Genomic DNA, 24,692 nt, shown 5'->3' on the forward strand with positions numbered 1-24,692 from the left:
AAAGTAGTCTAAGTAAATCATGCAAAGCAAAGGGAATTTAATTAGGAAATGAGGCACTAAAAGCAGTAGATGAGTTTCACTATTTGGGCAGCAACATAACTGATGATGACCAAAGCAGAGAATATAATACATATGTTTGAGGTGGAAAAGCTTCTGTCTCATTAAAAAGCATCATCCATGTGAAACTCAGCTTGCCCTATTCCCACATGATATCCTGTGAACCAGGGACGGAGGGCAACAGGAAGATTACACACTATGTACTTCAGCAGATAAGATGAACTACAGATAAGACAAAGTATAAATTTTCATCAAAGATATATGATTTTACTGTAAGCTTGCCCCATAAGACAATCCCCAACTATCAAAAACCTGTAAATATAGTTTAGAATGGTGATCATCTGGATAATAATATGCGCACTGATTCAAGTAATGACCCTGAGTATTTATGAAAGAATTGTATTGACTATTCAGTTTTGCAGGCTTACTCACTCTGTACTACTAAACAATTGGTACAGTTGCACACATCATAAAGCAAATCCTCCTCCAGCATCATTACAGTTTTGCCTGTAGAAGCATGTGCCGAGTAACGAGTGTACAGCTAACGAGTGTTATTGTAGGTTCTGTTGAGTGTTCAAACAGTTTGTTCCGTAAGTATAATCGTCGTAAAATTTGTTAAATGTGTGACTAATGATGGAACCAACAAAAAGAAGGAAATACAAAGCAAGATTGAATTTAAAGGTCATAAAACAGGCCAAAGAACCGTGCTACAGCAGGAGCTTTCAATATAACAAAGAATACGATAAGAATTGGCAAAAGAATGAAGATGCTATTAAAGAAATGCCAATGAGAAAGTGTTCTATGAGGATAGGAATAGCAGCTTGCTGGCCAGATTAAAAAAATTGCATTGCAGAATGGGTACAAGAACAGAGGCAGAATTGTTATGTTGTTACAAGAAATATGAGTGGGGCTTATGCACTGAAGTGGGCACAAGCCAGTCCAGAGCATGGCACAGTATTTAAAGCAACAGTAGGTTGGTGTAATCATTTGATGAACAGAAAAAATGAGGTAATATGGCAGAAAACAAAAATTTCACAGAAATTACTGAAAGATCATTACCATAAAATTACAAGTTTTCACTAGTTTGTTATTCATATGAGGCAAAGATACAATTTTCCACTATCCTCCATTGGAAATACAGATAAAACAGTGATGAACTTCGAAATGATGAACAATGGAACTGTGGAAACGAAAGGCATAAAAACTGTTCAAGTCAAAAGTATAGGCCATGAAAAGACCAGGTTTACAGTAGTTACAACATGCATGGCAGACAGAACAAAGTTACAACCTATGGTCATTTTCAAGTGGAAAATCATTCCTCAAATAAAATTTCTACCACCTGTTTTTGTACATTTTCACGAAGAGAGGTGGATGGACAAGACTTGTGGATGGAAAATGTGTGGTGAGGCGACCAGGTTCTCTCTGAAATCAATCAAGTTCATTGATGTGGGATATGCTTTGCAGTCACATAACTGAAAAATAACGAAATCACATAGTATGAAGCAATACTAAGATTACTGTTATACCAGCTGGTTTGACTTCAGTGCTACAACCTTTAGATGTCTCTCTGAATAAACCATTCAAAGACCACATGTGTGACCAATGGAACACTTGGATGAGGAGTGGTAAAAATTTGTAGACAGAATGTGGAGCTATCAGACTGCATCACTTGATGTTTTTTGTGATTTCGTGATCAAATCATGGGAAAAGTGAAGATAAAATCCTTTAAGAAGTATGGGATTTCCAATGCTATCGATGACACATAGGATGATTTGTTATGGGATACTGACGACAAAGTGGAAATCTATTCACAAAGTGCAGAATGGGACCCATATGATGAGCTTCTCAACAACAAATGTGATGATGTACTTGAGGAGCTGCTTTCCTTAGATGATTCTTGTAAGGATTTTGCAATGTTTTAAATGCATTGGTAAGTGATTTATTTCATAATGGTTCTAATTTATATAATTTTCAATCTATGTTTTATATCTGTCCTATAAGATGACCCCAATTTTGGGTGCCTTGTTTTATGCTTAAACTATCGTCTTATCAACCAAAATATATGGTATACTTAAATCCCTGGAAAGTGTTTGATGAAGAGCCCCACTGCAGAATGTTAACGAAGATCCAAATACAGATTAGATTCCCTGATATGTGAATGTCTCTAAGAATTCTTAAGTAATAGAACACAGGATGTTATCATCATAGGCAAGGGTATCATCAGGAGTGCTCCAGGGTATTGTGACAAGACTGCTCTTATTCTCTCTATATCCAAATGATGTGAAGGACAGAGTGAGCCGCAATTTGCAACTGTTTTCTGATGAGATTGTGGTGTACAGGGAAGGGTCACCGTTACATGACTGTAGGAGGATACAAGATAGATGGCAGCTTGGTCTAAATATGTTGAAAAATGTATCTAGTGTAACACTGCAAAGCAATATGAAATGGAACAAGCATATAAAGTTGGTTGTAGGGAAAGCAAATGGTCAACTTTAGTTTATTGGGAGAATATTAGGGAAGTGTAACTTATCTATAAATGAGAGGATGCACAGAACATTAGAGGGACACATTCTTGATTACTGATTGCGTGTGTAGGATCCCCACCAGGTCAGATTATAAAAAAAATATTGAAGCAATTCAGAGGTGTGCTGCTAGATTTGTTACTGGTACATTCAATCAGTACACAAGTATTATGGAAATGTTCTGTGAACTTAAGTGAGAATCCCTGGAGTGAAGATAACATTCTTTTCACAAAGCACTGTTGAGAAAATTTAGAGAACCAGCATTGGACGCTGACTGTAGAATGATTCTACTGCCAATGAGATACATTTCGTGTAAGAACCATGACGATAAGAGAAATTACAGGTCATACAAAGGCATACAGAGTGTTATTTTTCCTTTGTTCCATTTGCAAGTTTAACAGGTACGCTCCACCATACACCATGCAGTGGCTTGAGAAGTAAATGTACAGATGTAGATATAAACTGCAGACTGGCAACAGCAAGAAAAGAATTTTTGACAAAGCGAAATTTGTTAACATTCAATGTTGTTCAAAAATGATTGTCACACTGAAAATGCAGTAAATTTTGGTAGCTACTTGGTGATAAACTTTTCCCTTATATAGTGTTCCAAGTGTAACACTATGGCCACAGCTAAGATAGTCTGCGAGATTTAACACATTCGCATGTACGTCTAACAATTCACACATTTCTTACAGAAAGGCTGAATACTATTTACAAAATCAAAAGCACCTTCTATACTCTTAGTAGAAGGGGAAAAACAGGATTACACACACACACAATGCCCATTATACACCATAAAGAATTATATGAACTACAGCTCTACCTGTCTCAGTACAAATCAGTGTGTGTTGCCTCCAATGATGAACTACTGGTCATAAATCATCTTCAGAAAATGATATTTTTCATACTGCTGATACACACACACACACACACACACACACACACACACACACACACACACACACACACACACACACACACGGAAGTACATGAAACTAATCTAGTTTTCACAGCTATTAGTCCCTTCCTTGGAGAGGTAAGAAGGATAGGTTGGGAAAGATTAAAAAGGAAAGGTAAGTCATTCAGAACACAGGATGACATGGACCTACCAGTCCTGAGGATTTATGTTTACAGACATAGGTAAATATTTTCTTTGAAAAATAATATTGTAATCAAGCAAGTATAAACCTATAAGTAGCAGATAAGCAGTAGTTCATAAAATAAAGAATAATCACCTTCGGTCACTATAGTGATTTTACTTCAACACATGATGCATTTCAAGCCCTGCGGACTCATCTTCAGGTGCTCTGACAGTCTACATAAGTTTTTTATTCCAGATTTAGGTTAATTCTGGTCTATTTCCAGTTGTGGATACATGGTTTTGAAGTACAGTATGACTATACATATTTATGTACATATGTACACTTTTCATTCTACACCACATTTTGTAAACACGAGTCAGAACAAAGTCCAGGAGTCAAAATGTATTGTACTTTGAAATAAAATCAATACTGTGAATGAAGAGAGTTGTTCTTCATTTTACGAAAGTCACACAGGCATTGCACTGGTACATTAACACAAGTGAACGTTGCACGCCAACACCCAGTGAGACACAAAAGCAAATCATCCGCATGCGTCGACAGCCGCAGAGCAAATGACGCAGCGTGCTGTGGCACGGAGCACTCCCGGCAGGCCAGAAGTGCGACGTTTATCAGTTCCCCCTCCTCCGAGCAAAGGCCGCTCGGCCAGCTGCAGCCCACTTATCAACTTCCGGTCGTGGAGCAATACCGGGCGCGGTCCCTAGTAAAACTAGAGGGACCACGCTGCCTGAGGCTAAGTCCGCTCTCTTAAGGTAGCCAAGTGCCTTGTCACCAGACAAAACATATCAGCTGTCACGGAAGAAACACTGACAGCAATGGCTTAGATTAAAAAACAGTTATCGAGTATCAGTGAGGAGGCAGCAGCCTTTTCCCAAGTAGCAGCTCTGTTTCTAATTTACTTGATTAAATTTGGATGGTATAAGCAGGAATAGAATTAAATGGTACAGTGTAAGTTTATTCATAACACAGTATGCACGGTAAAAAAAGACAAGAAATCACAGAAACTTAATATATACCTCGATTTATTCCACATCGAAAAGTTCACTTTTTTGATGGACTCTACAGAACACGGTGAGTGAATGAATGGAATCACTGAGTAATATGCTGTGACAGTACATAGTTATTGTAGTAACCGAGTAATTCATAAAACCAAACCAAGTAACAAATATGACTTCATTCCTAAACTTCTGCAAAATAATGCAAATAAGCCTCTGGTGACCCACAAGTAACAAGACAAAAGAATCATACAGAAGGTGCAAAGTAAGTAATACACAGACCAAATGATGTGACTGCACAAACTAAAAGAACATAGTGACAGTGTGTCAGCACTGCTCCGCATGTACAAGGGTGCAAGGTGCCGGTAGAGGGTGCAGCAGAGACCGTGCCATGTGCACGCTTCCTACAGGTGGCCACTAGTGGCTGGCCCGCACTGACACAGTTGGCAGTTGATTTAAGTACACACGTGTGGCGACATTACGCTCAGTACACTCTCACTCACACGCGCTAGTAGCAGGATATAGAAAATTTCTTCCTCGCGAGAAGGGGGCGCAAGGACAATGGAGGGGATGCTGACGGTTCGACAAGAGATACATCCATCGGATCCAGAGCGGCAGTAGCTGAGGCTGACAGCAAGGCTGGAATGATGAGCCAGACTGACACCTAGCATAGGACCGAATGTGCAGAGACGGGGGCACACCCGAGGGCAGTGGGACCGTGCAGTGTGTGACGACAGCACCGGGGAGGAGGGTGCCATCACCAACATCGACACCATCTCTGCATCCTCATCAGCAGGCACGACCCAGTGCAGAGGAGACGGGGCTGGGCTAACTCGCAACGATGGCTGAGGTGATGATGGTGACGGGGGTGGTGGAGGTGGCCCGAATGGAACAGTCAGATGTGGCAATGGACCCGAGGCCGGAATAGACGAGCACCTGGCACCAGGAAGCTGGAACCCCAGGGCGTCACACACGGAGGAGACAGCCACTGGGACGGGGATGCCTCCACAGCAGGCAATGGCGGGCACGAGCGAGGGTGGTGGGGTGGGCTGCCGGCGACAGGGGCCACACCTGTGAACTGGTAGCTTCTGGCAGTGAGCAGGGATACAATTGATCAAAGTGGCATTCCACAAGCCTATTGGCTTGAAACTTGGAGCCACACATGAGAACATGAAATTTCTGGAGAGCATAGAACATCTCTGTCCACCTGAGAGTAACGCTGCTGAGCCGGAGTGAGAGATTTAGAGGTGAAAGCAACATGTCCTTCAGAACCGTTGGCATATCAGTGCAATAAGACCGTGCCAAGGCTGTACTGTGAGGTGTCAGTCACCAAAATTAAGTGCTGGTCCAGAGAGAATGTAGCTACACAAGGGGCCAAGAGTAGTTTGGATTTCAACATTTGAAAAGCACATTCGCAATTTAGCCTCCAGTAAAAAGCTACGTTCTTGAATAGCGAGACATGCAAATGATGGGCAAATGGGGCCACCTCTTGCAGGAATTTATGGTAATAGGCTATCTTCCCTAGGAAATCCTGAAGCTCCTTTGTGGACAAGGGGTGAGGAATAGATGTAACATAAGAAATGTGGCCTGGAAGAGGGTGAACCTCATCCCACGAGACCTCGAATCCCAAACAAACAGTAGAAGGATGAAAAAAATGAGGTTTCATGAGGTTATAGTGTAAGCCTGTGGACTGTAAGACACAATACAAAGTGCGCAAATTTTTCATGTGCTCGGCCATTGAGAAGCCTGTGACAATAAGATCATCAGATAATTAATGCAACCTGCGACAGGCACAGTCAATTGCTCTAAAAGTCATTGGAAAATACCCAAGGCACTAGCCACTCCAAAAGGAAAGAGCAAATATTAATAGAGACTAAAACGAGTATTCAAAACCAGAACTCGCTGAGACTCTTCGTCACCGGAACCTGCAAATACCCTTCAGACAAATCAGTTTTAGAGACCTACTGGCCACCCAATATTTTCACCAACAGTTCCTCCTGGCACGGAAGAAGATATGTATCCATGATCGACTGCACATCGACAGTGTACTGAAGTCGCCACAGGGGTGATTTTTCCCCCCAACGGCTTCTGAACTACAACCAGCGGAGACAACCGTTCACCAGCCATAACAGGTTGCATCACCCAGAGAGATTGAAGTCTGTCCATTTCTGCTTTCACTTGATATTTTCAAGTGACAAGTATAGGAAGCACATGGTAGAAGTGAGGCTAAGTTGTTGATTTCAAAGAAATATGAGAGAGAAATTTGTAGCACACCTTATAGCTTCCAAAAACCAAGTCCAAACACTACTCACAAAGTGTTTCCAATTGAGAAAACAGTACCTGATCAGACACTAGGTGAACTGCATCAGTGTTAGAAAATTCAAATGCCTGAAATGCATCCATCCCAAACAAGTTCTCAACACTGACATCAACAACCACCTAAAATGTAATCAAACAAACCACTGTCTCATATGAGGCAGATGCTGTAAATTGTCCCAACAGCGCAATTTTATGTTTGTTATAACTGACTAGCTTCTATGTGACTGGTGTCAAATACCGTGAGCCTAAACTTGCATAGGTTTGAAAATTCAACAATATCACTGCAGCATCTGTGTAGACCTGTAGCCTGAGCACTTGGAAAAACACACTTCACTTGATAAACAACTTGGAAGAAGCCACAGGCATGGGAGTCACACAGTTTACGTCCATGTCCGTATCCTGAGCGTCCTTCGGCAAACAACACATGTAGGCAATGTGGATTTGCTTCTGGCATACATTACAAGTAGCCCAGCACTTAGAGCATGCCAAGCATTCTTGCTGGATGAAAGATAAAGAACGAGATGGAAACAGAGAATGCTGACACTGGTGATGTGGCAGTCACGGCTGCTTGAGCTAGCCTCGGTCTGCTAGCTGCTGGGCCCGCACGTTTACTGCCACCACTGCTGCTTCCTCGTGCAAGCTGTCGTCCTAGCAGATGCATCTCGTAACAGTACTGCCGCATCACTCCACACTTTAATTTGATTACCTGGCACCCAAAAAAACTTAAAAAAGATTGCGCTATTTGCAAAACTTCTGCCAACAGGGAATTTCCACAGAGTAAAGGCTTCTGGTGCATTTCCTTATCTGGACCTAAACAAATAGTTGCATTGCTCACCATCGAGGCATAAGAGTCATTATGGACATCAGTAACGAATTGACACTTACAGCTAAAGCCGTGAAGTGCAGCTGCCAAGGCTCTGTATGTCTGGCAAGGTTTCTTGTGGTGTCAGTAGAATTCAACTCGTGGCACTTAACATGCGTTCAATTGCAATGGTAGTTGGACAATAACAGTACGTCTTCAAAAGTATGAGCTGCTGGTTTTCATAAAGGGGCAAGCTGACACATTCTACATCTACATCTACATTTATACTCCGCAAGCCACCCAATGGTGTGTGGCGGAGGGCACTTTACGTGCCACTGTCATTACCTCCCTTTCCTGTTCCAGTCGCATATGGTTCGCAGGAAGAACGACTGTCTGAAAGCCTCTGTGCGCACTCTAATCTCTCTAATTTTACATTCGTGATCTCCTCGGGAGGTATAAGTAGGGGGAAGCAATATATTCGATACCTCATCCAGAAACGCACCCTCTCGAAACCTGGCGAGCAAGCTACACCGCGATGTAGAGCGCCTCTCTTGCAGAGTCTGCCACTTGAGTTTATTAAACATCTCCGTAACGCTATCACGGTTACCAAATAACCCTGTGACGAAACGCGCTGCTCTTCTTTGGATCTTCTCTACCTCCTCCGTCAACCCGATCTGGTACGGATCCCACACTGATGAGCAATACTCAAGTATAGGTCAAACGAGTGTTTTGTAAGCCACCTCCTTTGTTGATGGACTACATTTTCTAAGCACTCTCCCAATGAATCTCAACCTGGTACCCGCCTTACCAACAATTAATTTTATATGATCATTCCACTTCAAATCGTTCCGCACGCATGCTCCCAGATATTTTACAGAAGTAACTGCTACCAGTGTTTGTTCCGCTATCATATAATAAAGGATCCTTCTTTCTATGTATTTGCAATACATTACATTTGTCTATGTTAAGGGACAGTTGCCACTCGCTGCACCAAGTGCCTATCCGCTGCAGATCTCCCTGCATTTCGCTACAATTTTCTAATGCTGCAACTTCTCTGTATACTACAGCATCATCAGCGAAAAGCCACATGGAACTTCCGACACTATCTACTAGGTCATTTATATATATTGTGAAAAGCAATGGTCCCATAACACTCCCCTGTGGCACGCCAGAGGTTACTTTAACGTCTGTAGACGTCTCTCCATTGATAACAACATGCTGTGTTCTGTTTGCTAAAAACTCTTCAATCCAGCCACACAGCTGGTCTGATATTCAGTAGGCTCTTACTTTGTTTATCAGGCGACAGTGCGGAACTGTATCGAACGCCTTCCGGAAGTCAAGAAAAATAGCATCTACCTGGGAGCCTGTATCTAATATTTTCTGGGTCTCATGAACAAATAAAGCGAGTTGGGTCTCACACGATCGCTGTTTCCGGAATCCATGTTGATTCCTACATAGTAGATTCTGGGTTTCCAAAAACGACATGATACTCGAGCAAAAAACATGTTCTAAAATTCTACAACAGATCGACGTCAGAGATATAGGTCTATAGTTTTGCGCATCTGCTCGATGACCCTTCTTGAAGACTGGGACTACCTGTGCTCTTTTCCAATCATTTGGAACCCTCTGTTCCTCTAGAGACTTGCGGTACACGGCTGTTAGAAGGGGGGCAAGTTCTTTCGCGTACTCTGTGTAGAATGGAATTGGTATCCCGTCAGGTCCAGTGGACTTTCCTCTGTTGAGTGATTCCAGTTGCTTTTCTATTCCTTGGACACTTATTTCGATGTCAGCCATTTTTTCGTTTGTGTGAGGATTTAGAGAAGGAACTGCAGTGCGGTCTTCCTCTGTGAAACAGCTTTGGAAAAAGGTGTTTAGTATTTCAGCTTTACGCGTGTCATCCTCTGTTTCAATGCCATCATCATCCCGGAGTGTCTGGATATGCTGTTTCGAGCCACTTACTGATTTAACGTAACACCAGAACTTCCTAGGATTTTCTGTTAAGTCGGTACATAGAATTTTACTTTCGAATTCACTGAACGCTTCACGCATAGCCCTCCTTACGCTAACTTTGACATCGTTTAGCTTCTGTTTGTCTGAGAGGTTTTGGCTGCGTTTAAACTTGGAGTGAAGCTCTCTTTGCTTTCGCAGTAGTTTCCTAACTTTGTTGTTGTACCACGGTGGGTTTTTCCCATCCCTCACAGTTTTACTCGGCACGTACCTGTCTAAAACGCATTTTACGATTGCCTTGAACTTTTTCCATAAACACTCAACATTGTCAGTGTCGGAACAGAAATTTTCGTTTTGATCTGTTAGGTAGTCTGAAATCTGCCTTCTATTACTCTTGCTAAACAGATAAACCTTCCTTCCTTTTTTTATATTCCTATTAACTTCCATATTCAGGGATGCTGCAACGGCCTTATGATCACTGATTCCCTGTTCTGCACATACAGAGTCAAAAAAGTTTGGGTCTGTTTGTTATCAGTAGGTCCAAGATGTTACCTCCACGAGTCGGTTCTCTGTTTAATTGCTCGAGGTAATTTTCGGATAGTGCACTCAGTATAATGTCACTCGATAAACATCTGAGTGTCCCAGTCTATATCTGGTAAATTGAAATCTCCACCTAAGACTATAACATGCTGAGAAAATTTATGTGAAATGTATTCCAAATTTTCTCTCAGTTGTTCTGCCACTAATGCTGCTGAGTCGGGAGGTCGGTAAACGGAGCCAATTATTAACCTAGCTCGGTTGTTGAGTGTAACCTCCGCCCATAATAATTCACAGGAACTATCCACTTCTACTTCACTACAGGATAAACTACTACTAACAGCGACGAACACTCCACCACCAGTTGCATGCAATCTATCCTTTCTAAACACCGTCTGTACCTTTGTAAAAATTTCGGCAGAATTTATCTCTGGCTTCAGCCAGCTTTCTGTACCTATAACGATTTCAGCTTCAGTGCTTTCTATCAGCGCTTGAAGTTCCGGTACTTTACCAACGCAGCTTCGACAGTTGACAATTACAATACCGATTGCTGCTTGGTCCCTGCATGTCCTGACTTTGCCCCACACCCGTTGAGGCTGTTGCCCTTTCTGTACTTGCCCAAGGCCATCTAACCTAAAAAACCGCCCAGCCCACGCCACACAACCCCTGCTACCCGTGTAGCCGCTTGTTGCGTGTAGTGGACTCCTTCACCTTTGGTGAAATCCACGAAAGGAATAAGGATATGCACAATTTGAGTCTGTACCACCGAAAGCCAAAACATACAGTCTGAGTCCTTTTTTGTAAGCTTCCCAATCCTCGGCTGAATCATCATACAGAGGAAAAATGGGTGGATAGACTGATGGAATGGTACCCTTTATGTTAATGGAAGCCAACAAAGTCGTCAGTGCCAAAGTAAGCTGTTCAATCAGGCCGAGCATCCATAATGATAAACCTGATAAAACCGTACCTAAAGACTGCACACGTGGGAACTATTCGAAACTTGTCGCCAATCATCTAGTAATCAACTAACACATGAAACCGATCTGAGTAGCACAAATATGCTTTATTCACAAACCTCTGAACAATAATGGAAATAAGCCAATCGTGACTCCAGATGTACCAAGTCAAAAGAATCACACAGAAGATGCAATATAAGCAATACACAGACTAAATGTTGTGAGCGGTACAAACTAAAAGAACATAATGTGAGTGAGTCACCGATGCTCCGGATGTATACAGACCCGAGCTGCCAGCAGTTGGTGCAGTGGAGGCTGTGCCATGTACACACTTCCTACATACATTCTCTAGTGGCCGGTCCATGCTGATACAGTTAGTGGTCAATTTAAGTATGTACACACAGCAACATTACACTCAGAGCACTCGCACGCCCTAGCAGCAGGATACAGCAATTACATTTTTCTATTACTGGTTTCAGATCTGAAGATGACCATTTAACACATATGAAATCAGTAATATAAAAAAATCAAATTATTGGATGTTGGAAGAGAAATTATTGCAACAAATATGGCAATTGCACTCATCCCTATATGCTAAGAGGATCATAGCAGTGCTATAAATCAATACATGATGATGTAAACTAACATTATTGATCAAAAATACTAACATTCTTGTCCATTTTTCCATCCACTTCTTCTTCTCTGCCCTTACTATGGTCTGTGCCGCTTTCTTGCTTTCCTTATATTTTACCCTAGCTTCCTCTGTTTGGGTCTGGAACCATTCTCTGAAGGCTTTGTTCTTTCGAAGTACTGCCTCTTTACATATGTTGTTCCACCATGGGGTTTCCTTACTTCTCCTCTTTGTGCTAGTTCTTCCGCACACAGTCTCAGCTGCCTCAACTAGAGCCCTCTTAAAATCTCCCCATTCTTCTTCCACTGTTCTCTGATCTTCCTTTGGCAGCTTCTTCCTGATCAGTGTCTGGTACTGGGTCTTCCGTTCATCCTCTTTCAGCATCCATGTCTTCAACCTTTTCTCCTGTGTATCTGTTGCCCTCCTATCTTTTTTCTCTCTCAGGGTGGCTACCAACAGCCGATGGTCACTGTCTAAGGCCTCAGATGGAATGACCTTAACATCTGTGAGACTGCTCATCATCTGCCTATCCACTAGTACATAGTCTACTACTGAAGTTTGGGACCTGTCTCCACTGTACCAAGAAGAGGACAGTGAAGGGAACAAAAAAGTACTTTACACCATGGTAAGAAATAAGAGGAACGACAGAAGCGAGTGCCTGAGGATCATGGATAATAATGGAAGAGTTGTGGAGGAAATGCATGAGCTCAAAAAGATTTGGAAGGTGTACTTTGAAGATCTGTTGAATGCCACCAAGCGGGTAACTAACAGCGATGGAGAGCCTAAGGCAGCAGACGATTATAATAGTGGGGAAATTGATGATCTAACTTGGAATGAAGTGGAAGAAGCCATAAAGAGGATGAAAGGGGGCAAGGCACCAGGTTGGGACGAAGTAACAGTGGATATGATACGAGCAGCAGGAGTAGTAGGAACCCAGTGGCTATACAGAGTGCTGAGGGTGGTGTGGCAGGAGAACAGAATTCCTGAGGATTGGAAGAAAGGAATTATAGTCCCGATCTTCAAGAAAGGGGATAAAAGGAGATGTGAGAAATACAGAGGAATCACCCTGCTATGCCACTGTGGAAAAATGTATGAAAAGATCCTGGAGAAGAGAATAAGAAGCAGTATTGAAAGTAGACTGCAAGAGGAGCAGTACCGTTTCAGACCGGGAAGATCAACAACGGACCTCATATTTGCGGTAAGGCAACTGCAGGAAAGGCACTATGAGTACGGGAAGGACTTAATCATGGCCTTTTTAGATATTGAGAAGGCGTATGACAGTATCTGTAGGGACAAGCTCTGGGATGTGCTGAACGCAAAAGGGATAGATGAAGAGATAACATGAAAAGTCAGAAAAATGTATGAGGGAAGTGAGAGTTGTGTGAAAGTGGGGAGGGAACGTACTGCATGGTTCAAGCTGGAAAATGGGCTGCGACAGGGAAGTGCACTTTCGCCTTTATTGTTTATTATTGTTATGGATGAAACCCTACAGCAAGTATCAGATGCAATTGGAGATCATAAAATGAAAGCAGTGCTTTTTGCCGATGACCTGATGTTATGGGGAAATTGCGAGAAGGAGGTGCAAGAGCAGTTAGATGTATGGGAGGCAACGGCAGCACGCTATGGAATGCATTTCTCTGCAAAGAAAAGTGAAATAATTGTCACAACAAGGAAGAAGAATAGGCCAAATGTGGATATAACTTGTGGAGGGGAAAAACTACAAGTGGTAGAGAACTTCAAGTACCTGGGAAGCATGATTGAAAGTAAGGGGGGAAACGCAATGGAAATAAATGAAAGGTGCAGAAAAGCAGGGCAGTTCTACAAATGCATTAGGGGGCTTATTTGGAGCAAGGAGGTGCCACAGAAATCCAAGGGAATTATATACCGAACCTACTTTGTCCCCATATTGACATACGGAAGTGAGACATGGGTAATGCACAAAAGCGACAAAAGTAGAATACAGGCTAGTGAAATGAAGTTCCAGAGGAGCAGGTTGAGTGTAACAAGACGAGACAGATTGCGAAATGTGTATGTGAGGGAAAGACTAAAGGAGGAACCAGTACAGGACAGGATAGAAAAATCAAGACTGCAGTGGTATGGACACATGAAGAGAATGGATGAGGGAAGAATTCCAAAGAGGATGTTTGATCTGCAACTGGAGGGGAAGAGGCCCAGAGGAAGACCAAGAGATAGATGGGTGAAGGAAGTGAAGGAATGTGTGACGAGAAGAGGAGAGAACTGGACGAAGGTGGAAGAGGGGGAATGGTGGAAAGACAGAACACGATGGAGAGGCTTGTGTTCCCGACAGACCCAGCCAGTGGCTGGAAACTGTCCAAGATGATGATGATGATGATGATCAAAAATACTGGATGCATATTTCGGAGTAATGGTGTTCAAATCACTATCTGGCCATTCAGATCTCAGTTCTCCAAGCTTTCTCTAAATAGATTAAGGTTAATTTCAAGACAATAATTTTCAGAAATGACTTTTGTGACTTCCTCCCCCATTCTCTCCAATCCAAGTGAGATTTCCGTCTCAAAGGACTTCACAATTAACAGGAAACATTCATATTAAAGAAAAAAAATCACTTGCTGGTGAAGTACTGGTCTCCATACATGACAACATGTATTAATTGAATGAACTGAGGTTATGGCATGTATATTATTCTCTAATTACTCATAAACAATTTCTGCATGCAGCTCAAAACAAAAGCCATTAATCTTGCATTTTTTATTGAAAACACAAATGACAACTACTTCATTCACATTATGTAATAGCTTTTTGTAATTGAAGGAAAAAAACTTTTCTTTTTTCCTAGGCAATTCTAGATTGCAGTGAATACATTGTTCATTCTGTTGTTCCACAGTGAGGAGATTCTCGAGAATGTGTAACATGTCAGAAAAAGAAAAATACATACATACGTACATACATACAAAAGAGCTAAATCTCTTGGTTATTTTCATAGATACTAAGTGAAATGGTCCTGAAGGATTTGGAGAAGTCACACGTTCTGAATGTATTTTCATTCACAATTTTACACAAAACTTATCAGATATATTGTAAACATATACTTACTGAAATTCATTAGATAATTCCTAGACTATTATAGGGAAAAAAGGGTGGTGGTGGTGGTGGTGGTGGTTATTACATTACTGTGCCTGCTTGCACGACTGCATAAAAACACTGTAGCAATCCCATATTACATAAAACCTATATTATGTGCTGTTGTTAGTAACATATACATAAGTCGGTTCTCCTAAGTAATATGGAAGTACCTTTGATGATATTTACTATGAGAGCTTGCTGAGTATAGATGTAGATAGTAACCAACCAAAGCAGCAGCAAATATAAATGTTTTACAACACAGTTGTTATTCTAACACAACAACATATAACTTATGAAATTATATTATGTATTATTTTCTTTTGTTAATAGTGTGTGTATATACAACAAAGACTATGAAGCAACATGGAGATATACTTACAGGTACTACCAAACTTTCACTGAAAACTTGAACATGGCGCATTTCTTGGAGTCTGGCGAGTTGCTCTGGAGTAGCGTGCAACACCTTAATATCTCCCTCTGGTGTATGGATTAACTGTAAATTTTATTACCAAGATTACAAAAAGAGCCACTGAAATGCTATTTTCTCATTGCCCTCACACAGCTTAAAACTATACAGAAAAACAATTAACCATTTTCATCAAAGATCTGTTAACAAAGGCTATGTTAACAAAAGCTGCCTGTCTGCTTCTCATGGTTAACTGTTAATCTTGTGCATCCACAGCAATTATGTTTATGATGAGACAGAGGAAAATTTTCAGACTTGTCTAAATAGATGCAAATCCCGATTTTACTGAAATTCTGCCATAAATAAGAGAATTTCCCCCTTCCTATCACATTACAACACACAAAAGTAATTTTCATGTGGACTTTGCCTCCTGGTCTAGAGTTCAAAGTAGTGTACTCTGGTGCAAAGATATTAATCAAGCTCCCATGTAGACCAAAGTATGAAAATGGGAATCCCTTCCAATTCAAAAGGAAATTAAAAACATGCGTCATTAGCCACATCCACAAAATACCTGATTATCTATACTCAAATATTAAATATTTCCATTAGGTAAATGGCAATTAACGGTGTTCATTGCATAGCTGCATGACAAGTAGTAGTTTACTGTAAACAGGACTCTGTTGTTACAGTTATAGGTAGCTATTTTCTTTACAAATTATCAATGTAAATAAGTGAAAATCAAGTTACCAGCAGAAGAAATGTGCTAAGGACTGACAAGCCTTGGACAGCTTTGTCTTGTCTCCAGCAGTCTGCACAAGCTACATCACACTTCCTTGTCAGTTTTCTTTGTCAGCAGATTGTAGAGGCGGCACCAAATGTCACTACCAAGAGAAAATACCTGACACAACATTACTGTCGACCACAGTAGCGCTACTGCCCAGAGGGCACTGGTCATCGAGAGCATCCTCTGACAGGCCCACATCAAAATCTGGGTTATAAGGTGGCCCTGGGCCAGCCTGAGTAAGAGTTGTGATGCAATCTGTGAAGTGCAAGCAAGTGTGCAGACAGTTTGGCTCAAGTTCTAACATCATGCACTCTGTTTGTCATAGGCTTGGACTGGACTTGGCTTTGGACTTCTTCCAAAGAAGATTCTGAATGTACACTCCTGGAAATGGAAAAAAGAACACATTGACACCGGTGTGTCAGACCCACCATACTTGCTCCGGACACTGCGAGAGGGCTGTACAAGCAATGATCACATGCACGGCACAGCGGACACACCAGGAACCGCCGTGTTGGCCATCGAATGGCGCTAGCTGCGTAGCATTTGTGCACCGCCGCCGTCAGTGTCAGCCAGTTTGCCGTGGCATACGGAGCTCCATCGCAGTCTTTAACACTGGTAGCATGCCGCGACAGCGTGGACGTGAACCGTATGTGCAGTTGACGGACTTTGAGCGAGGGCGTATAGTGGGCATGCGGGAGGCCGGGTGGACGTACCGCCGAATTGCTCAACACGTGGGGCGTGAGGTCTCCACAGTACATCGATGTTGTCGCCAGCAGTCGGCGGAAGGTGCACGTGCCCGTCGACCTGGGACCGGACCGCAGCGACGCACGGATGCACGCCAAGACCGTAGGATCCTACGCAGTGCCGTAGGGGACCGCACCGCCACTTCCCAGCAAATTAGGGACACTGTTGCTCCTGGGGTATCGGCGAGGACCATTCGCAACCGTCTCCATGAAGCTGGGCTACGGTCCCGCACACCGTTAGGCCGTCTTCCGCTCACGCCCCAACATCGTGCAGCCCGCCTCCAGTGGTGTCGCGACAGGCGTGAATGGAGGGACGAATGGAGACGTGTCGTCTTCAGCGATGAGAGTCGCTTCTGCCTTGGTGCCAATGATGGTCGTATGCGTGTTTGGCGCCGTGCAGGTGAGCGCCACAATCAGGACTGCATACGACCGAGGCACACAGGGCCAACACCCGGCATCATGGTGTGGGGAGCGATCTCCTACACTGGCCGTACACCACTGGTGATTGTCGAGGGGACACTGAATAGTGCACGGTACATCCAAACCGTCATCGAACCCATCGTTCTACCATTCCTAGACTGGCAAGGGAACTTGCTGTTCCAACAGGACAATGCACGTCCGCATGTATCCCGTGCCACCCAACGTGCTCTAGAAGGTGTAAGTCAACTACCCTGGCCAGCAAGATCTCCGGATCTGTCCCCCATTGAGCATGTTTGGGACTGGATGAAGCGTCGTCTCACGCGGTCTGCACATCCAGCACGAACGCTGGTCCAACTGAGGCGCCAGGTGGAAATGGCATGGCAAGCCGTTCCACAGGACTACATCCAGCATCTCTACGATCGTCTCCATGGGAGAATAGCAGCCTGCATTGCTGCGAAAGGTGGATATACACTGTACTAGTGCCGACATTGTGCATGCTCTGTTGCCTGTGTCTATGTGCCTGTGGTTCTGTCAGTGTGATCATGTAATGTATCTGACCCCAGGAATGTGTCAATAAAGTTTCCCCTTCCTGGGACAATGAATTCACGGTGTTCTTATTTCAATTTCCAGGAGTGTATTTCTTTTTTTAATTAAACCACAGTAGCCCCATTTAGTTTAGTGTGTAACTCACAATTATAAAATGAATGGTCCACTTTATGGACACCTAAGCAAAGTACAAAATCCACTAAGTTCAAGGCAGGAACAAGGGACACCTTCTAGCGAAAATAGCATCGGTCCCACTGAGAGAAAAAAGGCTCTCTCTAGTAGATATAAGCTCTACAATGACTGAGGCCAACAAGAAGGATCCTGCCTTGAATGAAGCAGATGTAAAGTTGCACTTCATGTCAACAAATGCTCTATGGAGTATGACACACAACTGAACTGTGTGGGATGATTTCTGCTTGTATAACATACTGGATTAATTTTATCTGTTTACTATGTGTACAAACTTGTATATTCAGGAAAAGTAAAAAATATACAATGAAAAATAATTATAATCGTCTAATTATCTGAATTCAGAAAAACGATTGGTCAAGTGGCTAATAAACTGATGTTACTGTAATCTCTCAGGTTTTCTTGGCATGACTAATTAATCACTTACAACATGATGCAACTATGCCCAACATAAAAAAGAGGGAAGCGATTAGTATGAATTTGCTTTAAACAGTATAAATCAAATAACGTTATTTTACACGTGTTGTAACGACTGAACCAAAAGTGTTATTAGAGGTGTCTGTCAGTTTATGATTAATTAGTTGGTTATGAAACAAGCTCGAGTAATTTGTCGTATCCTGATCAATTTAAATATTCTCTCTATGACAATGGTAATTTCTGTAAAGGGAAAAATTGGCTGTATTTTCAAAATTTTCGGCATACAATAGCTTACATGTAAAAGTAATTTGAGCACTAGGGTAAAGGTTTCCATCTAAAGAGAGAACGAGGTTGAACAATCATAAATTATTTTCTAGTATTACAACAGATAAGGGTCTATATGTGGTACCTATAATGTAAATCTATTTAATTTGACAACAAAAGAAATCAAAAAATAAGTTCAAGTTTTAAATTTCACATTTTAAAAAATCATTCATGCAGAAGGATCATACGGACATACAACCATTTGATTGATGCATAAACTCCCACTGGAGGACATAAAAATAGACACCTATGGTACAGAAAATTAGCTGAAAGAGTCAAAAACTAGTCACCATGAATGGATGGAATCTCAACTGGGTCTTACTGAGAGTATGCCTCGACGCTGGACCATACTTAGCTTGCATTTATCATGAACCTCTCACCCAGCAGAATGTCTCAAGTGAATGAAAAGCTGGAGGTGAATCCTGTCAATAAGATGGGTAAAAGAATAGACCTGCAACATTACAAACCAAAAGCCTTTTCCGAAAACTCTTGACAATATTCTAAGAAGAACGTAGTAAGTTTTCTTGAAGGAGAAAAGCTTACTTCCATAAACCAACACATATTTAAAAGGCATCACTCATGTGAAACTCAACTTGACCTTTTCTGACACGATATACTATGAGCATGGATGAAGAGTGACACTGGGATTCCATATTCTTAGATTTCCAGAAACTGTCACACACAGTGTCACACTAAGACAGTTACCAAAGGTTCAAGCTTATGGGACAAGTTCTCAGATATGTGAGTAGCTGAAAGACTTTCACCTGGCATTGTCAGGAGTACCGCAGGAAAGTTTGATAGGATTACTCTTGTTCTCTGTATACATAAACAAACTCACGGCCAGAACAAGCAGCAACATAAAATAGTTTGCTGCAGATGATGTAATGTACATGAAAACATCCTCTTCGAGTGACGTGGAAGGATACAAGGTGACTTGGACAGAATTTCTGATTGGTGTGATGAATGGCTGCTTGTTGTAAATGTGTGAAAATGTAAGCGCATTAAGATTGCTAGAAAAAATAATCCTGTTGTATTCAAATATAGTATTAGTGGAGGTGCTGATCGACACAGACACACTGATTACATATCAAGGCATAACACTGAAAAGTGACATGAAATGGAATAAGCACACAAGGTCAAGGTTAATGTCAATTGTGGAAAGCAAATGGTCAACTTCAGTTTATTGAGAGAATTTTAGGAAAGTGTAGCTCATCTACAAAGGAGACAGCATACAGAACACTTGTGCCAACCATTTTTGAGTACCGCTCGAATTTTTGGAATCCTGCAAGGTTGGATTATATGAATACACCAAAGCAATTAAGAGTCATATTGCTAGATTTGTTACTGGTAGGTTTGATCAAAATGGAGTGTTACAGAAATGCTCCACAAGCTCAAATGGGAATACCGGGGGGTGGGGGAGAGGGGTGAGGGGAAGATCATGTTCTGTTCACAAAACACTGTTGAAAAAGTTTAAAGAACCAGCATTTGTGGCTGACTGCAGAACAATCCTGCTGCCCCCATCAGTGTTAGAATTGCAAAGACAAAATAAGAGAAATCAGGGGTCGTCTCACTCCATTTGTGAGTGTAAAGGGAAGGAAATGACTAACAGCACCTTATGGTGGCTTGTGGAGTATGTGTGAAAAAGTGAAATTCTGGAAATAAGGAGAGGTTGCTTATATAAATGTAAATAGTTTCAGAGGGGAGAATTCATAGGAAAAGTGGATTACCTAAGACAGACAGCAAATATATTAAACTAATTGCATCTAGCAAGTCTTGGACTTACATGTGAAGAATAAGGAGTAGTACTTTAAGGTTTTGGTGTGATACGACTGTTTTACATTGTTGATACACTATTTGAAACATGGCCTGCAACAATATGTGCCAGGGCTGAATCTTATAAATGACTAGGTATTGTGATGAAATTAATTTGGTATTAGGTCATTAGGCAATGGAATAATATTAAAAACTTGTACGAGACAAGAGTGTTTGTGTGTCTGTCCTGGATCTCCTCCCAAGGCCCTGGATTGATTTCAACCAACTTTGGTACAGAAACAGGTAGGAAACATGGCTATTAGCACTGTGGGTTTTATAGTCAAATAGATCCAAAAGGAGAGAAGACCACTTTCTTTTCCAGCTCCTTGTATGACAGGAATTTTGTGTGGAAACAGTATCGGCCTGCTTTACTTTTCAAGCCCCTGATGTGTAGCCAGCCCTGCATGACAGGTGTGTTGCGAGAATAGTATCGGTTTATATTGCTGGGACCACATGTGCCAATGAGCATGGCTGGGGACGGGTTAAAATGGTTAGAGGATGGGATGGGATGGGAAAGGGGGGGGGGGGAGGAAATGGAAAGAGAGAGGAGAGGAGGGAGAGATGCATGAGGTAGATGGAAGGTGTGGAGGGAGTGGAGGACGATATGTTCAGAGAGAGGGGGGTGAAGGAAATCGACAAAGAGAGGGGAAGGAGTAGATAGATAGATAGGTAAAGAGAGAGAGAGAGGGAGAGAGAGAGGAGATAAGACGGAAGTGGGAGGACGAAGTGGGAAGGAGAGGAGGAGGAGGAGGAGGAGGAGGTGTGTTCAGTATAGGTTTCGAACACATACGTGGGTGAAACTCCGGGCAAAAGGCTGCTATTAAATAAGAGAGACTAATGTAAGTGCTGCATGGAAAAAGGAGTAGTAACAAACAGTTATCGTAGGCACAGGATACAGGTTACATAATTATACACTTTTTATGAAGGTCATCCCACATACCTGGATTTTGGGTAAAGGGGTAACACATTACTACAGTTGCCAACTCATTAGGCAACTCAAGATTGCCCCTTGCCCCTTACACCTTACCCATTTTGCCCCTGTCCTTGTAATTTTGTTGTGTCTGGTACCGGCTGGTCAGTCATCACAATTTGCTATCAGGTGAACCGGTATGAAATGAGCGTTTTTTTGTGAAAATGAAACACTAATTTTGAATTGAAAAGTAAAAGCATTTTATTCAAAGTACTGACCATTGCTTTCTATACATTTTGACCACCTTTCTGGCAATTTGTGGACACCACGCCAATAGAAATGTTCGTCTTTTGAAGCAAACCAATCAGACACCCAATTTTCGACTTCTTCATAGGAATCGAAGTGTTCCTCAGCCAATGCGTGTCCCATTGATGAAAACAAATGGTAGTCGGAAGGGGCCAAGTCTGGTGAATATGGCGGGTGTGGTAGCACCTCCCAGTCAAGTGTTTTGATTGTATCCTGAACCAGTTTTGCTTTGTGTGCAGGTGCATTGTCGTGTAAAAAAATTACTTTGCCATGTCTTCTGGCCCACTATGGTCTTTTTTTTATCAATGCATAGTTCAAATTGATCATTTGTTGTCTGTAGCGATTAGTATTCACAGTTTCACCAGGTTTTAGAAGCTCATGATACACCACACCTTTCTGATCCCACCAAACACAGAGCATTGTCTTCTTGCCGAATCGATCTGGTTTTGCAGTCGTTGATGGTTGTCCCGGATTAACCCATGATTTTTCCCGTTTAGGATTCTTAAAATAAATCCATTTTTCATCGCCAGTAACAAGTCGATGCAAAATTGATTTTCTTTCATGTCTCTGAAGCAAAATTTTACAAATGGTTTTTCGGGTTTCCATCTGTCTTTCATTCAATTCATGTGGCACCCATTTTCCACACTTCTGGATCTTCCCCATAGCTTTCATACGGTCAGCAATTGTTTGTTGTGCAACATTTAGCATTGCTGCCATTTGCTTCTGACTCAAAGTATCATCTTCATCCAATATTGCTTGCAATTCGGCGTCTTCGAACTTTTTGGTGGTCTTCCACGTTCTTCATTTCTTACATCAAAATCATTATTTCTGAACCGTTGAAACCATCTTTTGCATGTTGCTTCAGATAGCGAACGATCACCATATGCATCGACAAGCATTCAATGCGACTCTGCAGCACTTTTTTTAAAATGAAAACCAAAAATTAATGCTTTCCGCAAAAAAAAAAAAAAAAAAAAAAAAAAAAAAAAAAAAGGCTTGTGTACAACAAATGTTCCCTATCGACACATTTGTATCTTAAAGCTCATTTCATAACGGTGCACCTGGTATTTCCGCATATTTGGATTCACTTTGTTCTGTGAGCTCACTGTGATTTACAGATGGTTATGAGTGATAATGAAGAGCAATGTTCTGTGCATAGGATAGTTGTTAGGCCACATCTTCTTCATGTGTGCCAGTAGACATTAGAAAATGAACTAAATATATAATACATTATGTCTTAAAGTTTTTCAACAAACTTGCTTCTGACAGGAAACAAGTTAGAACATTACTCTGGCCAAGCATAAAAACTGGCTGCAGAAAAATGTCACAAAAAGAACAGTGCAACATGTTAGTGACACTGAAACTTCTTCAGGTGCTTTAGGTATGGATACTTTCATCTGTCATGAAAGGGATATAAATGGAGAAGTAGATTTACTCATACAGATGATTTTAATAAAGAGGTGGTCTACAAGGCTGTGGTAGACTACTACAATAGAGGATAGTATCATATGACTACTAAATTCTGTGCAAAACTATAATATAAAATTGAGTATGAGGGCTCTGAAATTTCTGTTCACCCGTTCCAAATGACACTGGTTTTAAAACCCAACAATGTGATAATGGATACAGCTTTCTTATGGAATGAAGAGAAATTGCCACCCCAAGAGCTACATTTTTGCTGATTATGTATTTATTGCATAATGAGGACAATAGGCCTGTGGTTTATCTGTTGAGTTTCACAAAACCATATGTACAAATATATCTGACATGACTCCAACAGAAATAGTGACCTGCAAATGTCTACAGACACTTTTTTATAGTGAATATCAGTGTTTTGGTTGATGGTGGTAGTGATGATGAGTCTGTAACAGTTGCTAATATAATCCTTTAAGGTGTTAGGGAATGTTCTTGGTCATAGTAAGGGGCATCATACTTGTATATGTTCATTTCTTCCATTAACCTGTGGATGTAATTGGCTTGTTCACAGTTTGTGAATATGTAACAAATGGCATAAGTGCTTCACCAATTCTGACTTGTTGCCCTGAGCCATGATCATCGTTTCTGGAACACTGACCTTCAGTACCCAATTATTTACCAGTACATGTGTTATTGTGTATGCTGGTTTGGGATAGTGATCATACCAGCATAGCATTGGTCAGAGGTCAGCGGTTTTCCACTTGGGTCTGGCTAAAATGTCCTAAAATATCCTTCCAATAATTTTGAAAGTTAGTAACTTACAACAACCCCTGTAACAGCACATGAAGTTAATTCAATCCAGATGTTGCACACATGGCACACAGTTTTTAACATGAGGCTCTATGTCTTGTCTACACGTTCTCCAACACTAATGTTCAGTTACTCTTGGATCTGTGGTACTACACCCTGGATGAACAGACAACATGTTGTTTGCCCTTTGCACTTAGCAATGCTGTGACCTGCTATCCAAACTACACCAATTTTTCTGTTACGTCCATTCGCATTACCATTACTATGTTTCTCACCAAGTTTGCAAACTACTTCAAAATCAAAATCCACCCAGTTTTAATGACCTGTGTAAGTCTGCCTGAAGGATCCTTTAATTCCAATAACCACTTTAACATTGCATGATCTGCTAACAGCTTAAATTTTTTTCTGATACAAGTAGCAGATAAAGTACGTCACACCATACATCAAGCTTAACATCCCCTTTTCACCAATAGGAGAGCTCCTTTCTGCTTTGATAAATTGTCATGACGCATATGTGACTGGATGTTCCTTACCCTACACTTCTTGACTTAGAAAACAATCTGTCACATGACTGCTAGCATCACACAATAAAATACACTCTTTCTCATAATTCAGAAAGATCAATATGGGACCAGTTG

At 41.6% G+C, this 24,692-nt stretch overlaps 1 protein-coding gene across 1 annotated transcript in view; it reads right to left on the reverse strand.

The window, feature by feature from the left end:
• The window catches only part of LOC126262144 (protein BANP-like), a 215,570-nt gene that overhangs the window by 18,704 nt on the left and 172,174 nt on the right, over window positions 1–24,692 (reverse strand). Inside the window, exon 7 of the mRNA XM_049958597.1 lies at window positions 15,351–15,464. Coding sequence (XP_049814554.1) covers window positions 15,351–15,464 — 114 coding nt within the window. The remainder of the gene's footprint in view (window positions 1–15,350; window positions 15,465–24,692) is intronic.

The sequence above is a fragment of the Schistocerca nitens genome, chromosome 1, assembly GCF_023898315.1.
Source record: "Schistocerca nitens isolate TAMUIC-IGC-003100 chromosome 1, iqSchNite1.1, whole genome shotgun sequence".
NCBI classification, from domain to species: Eukaryota; Metazoa; Arthropoda; class Insecta; order Orthoptera; family Acrididae; genus Schistocerca; species Schistocerca nitens.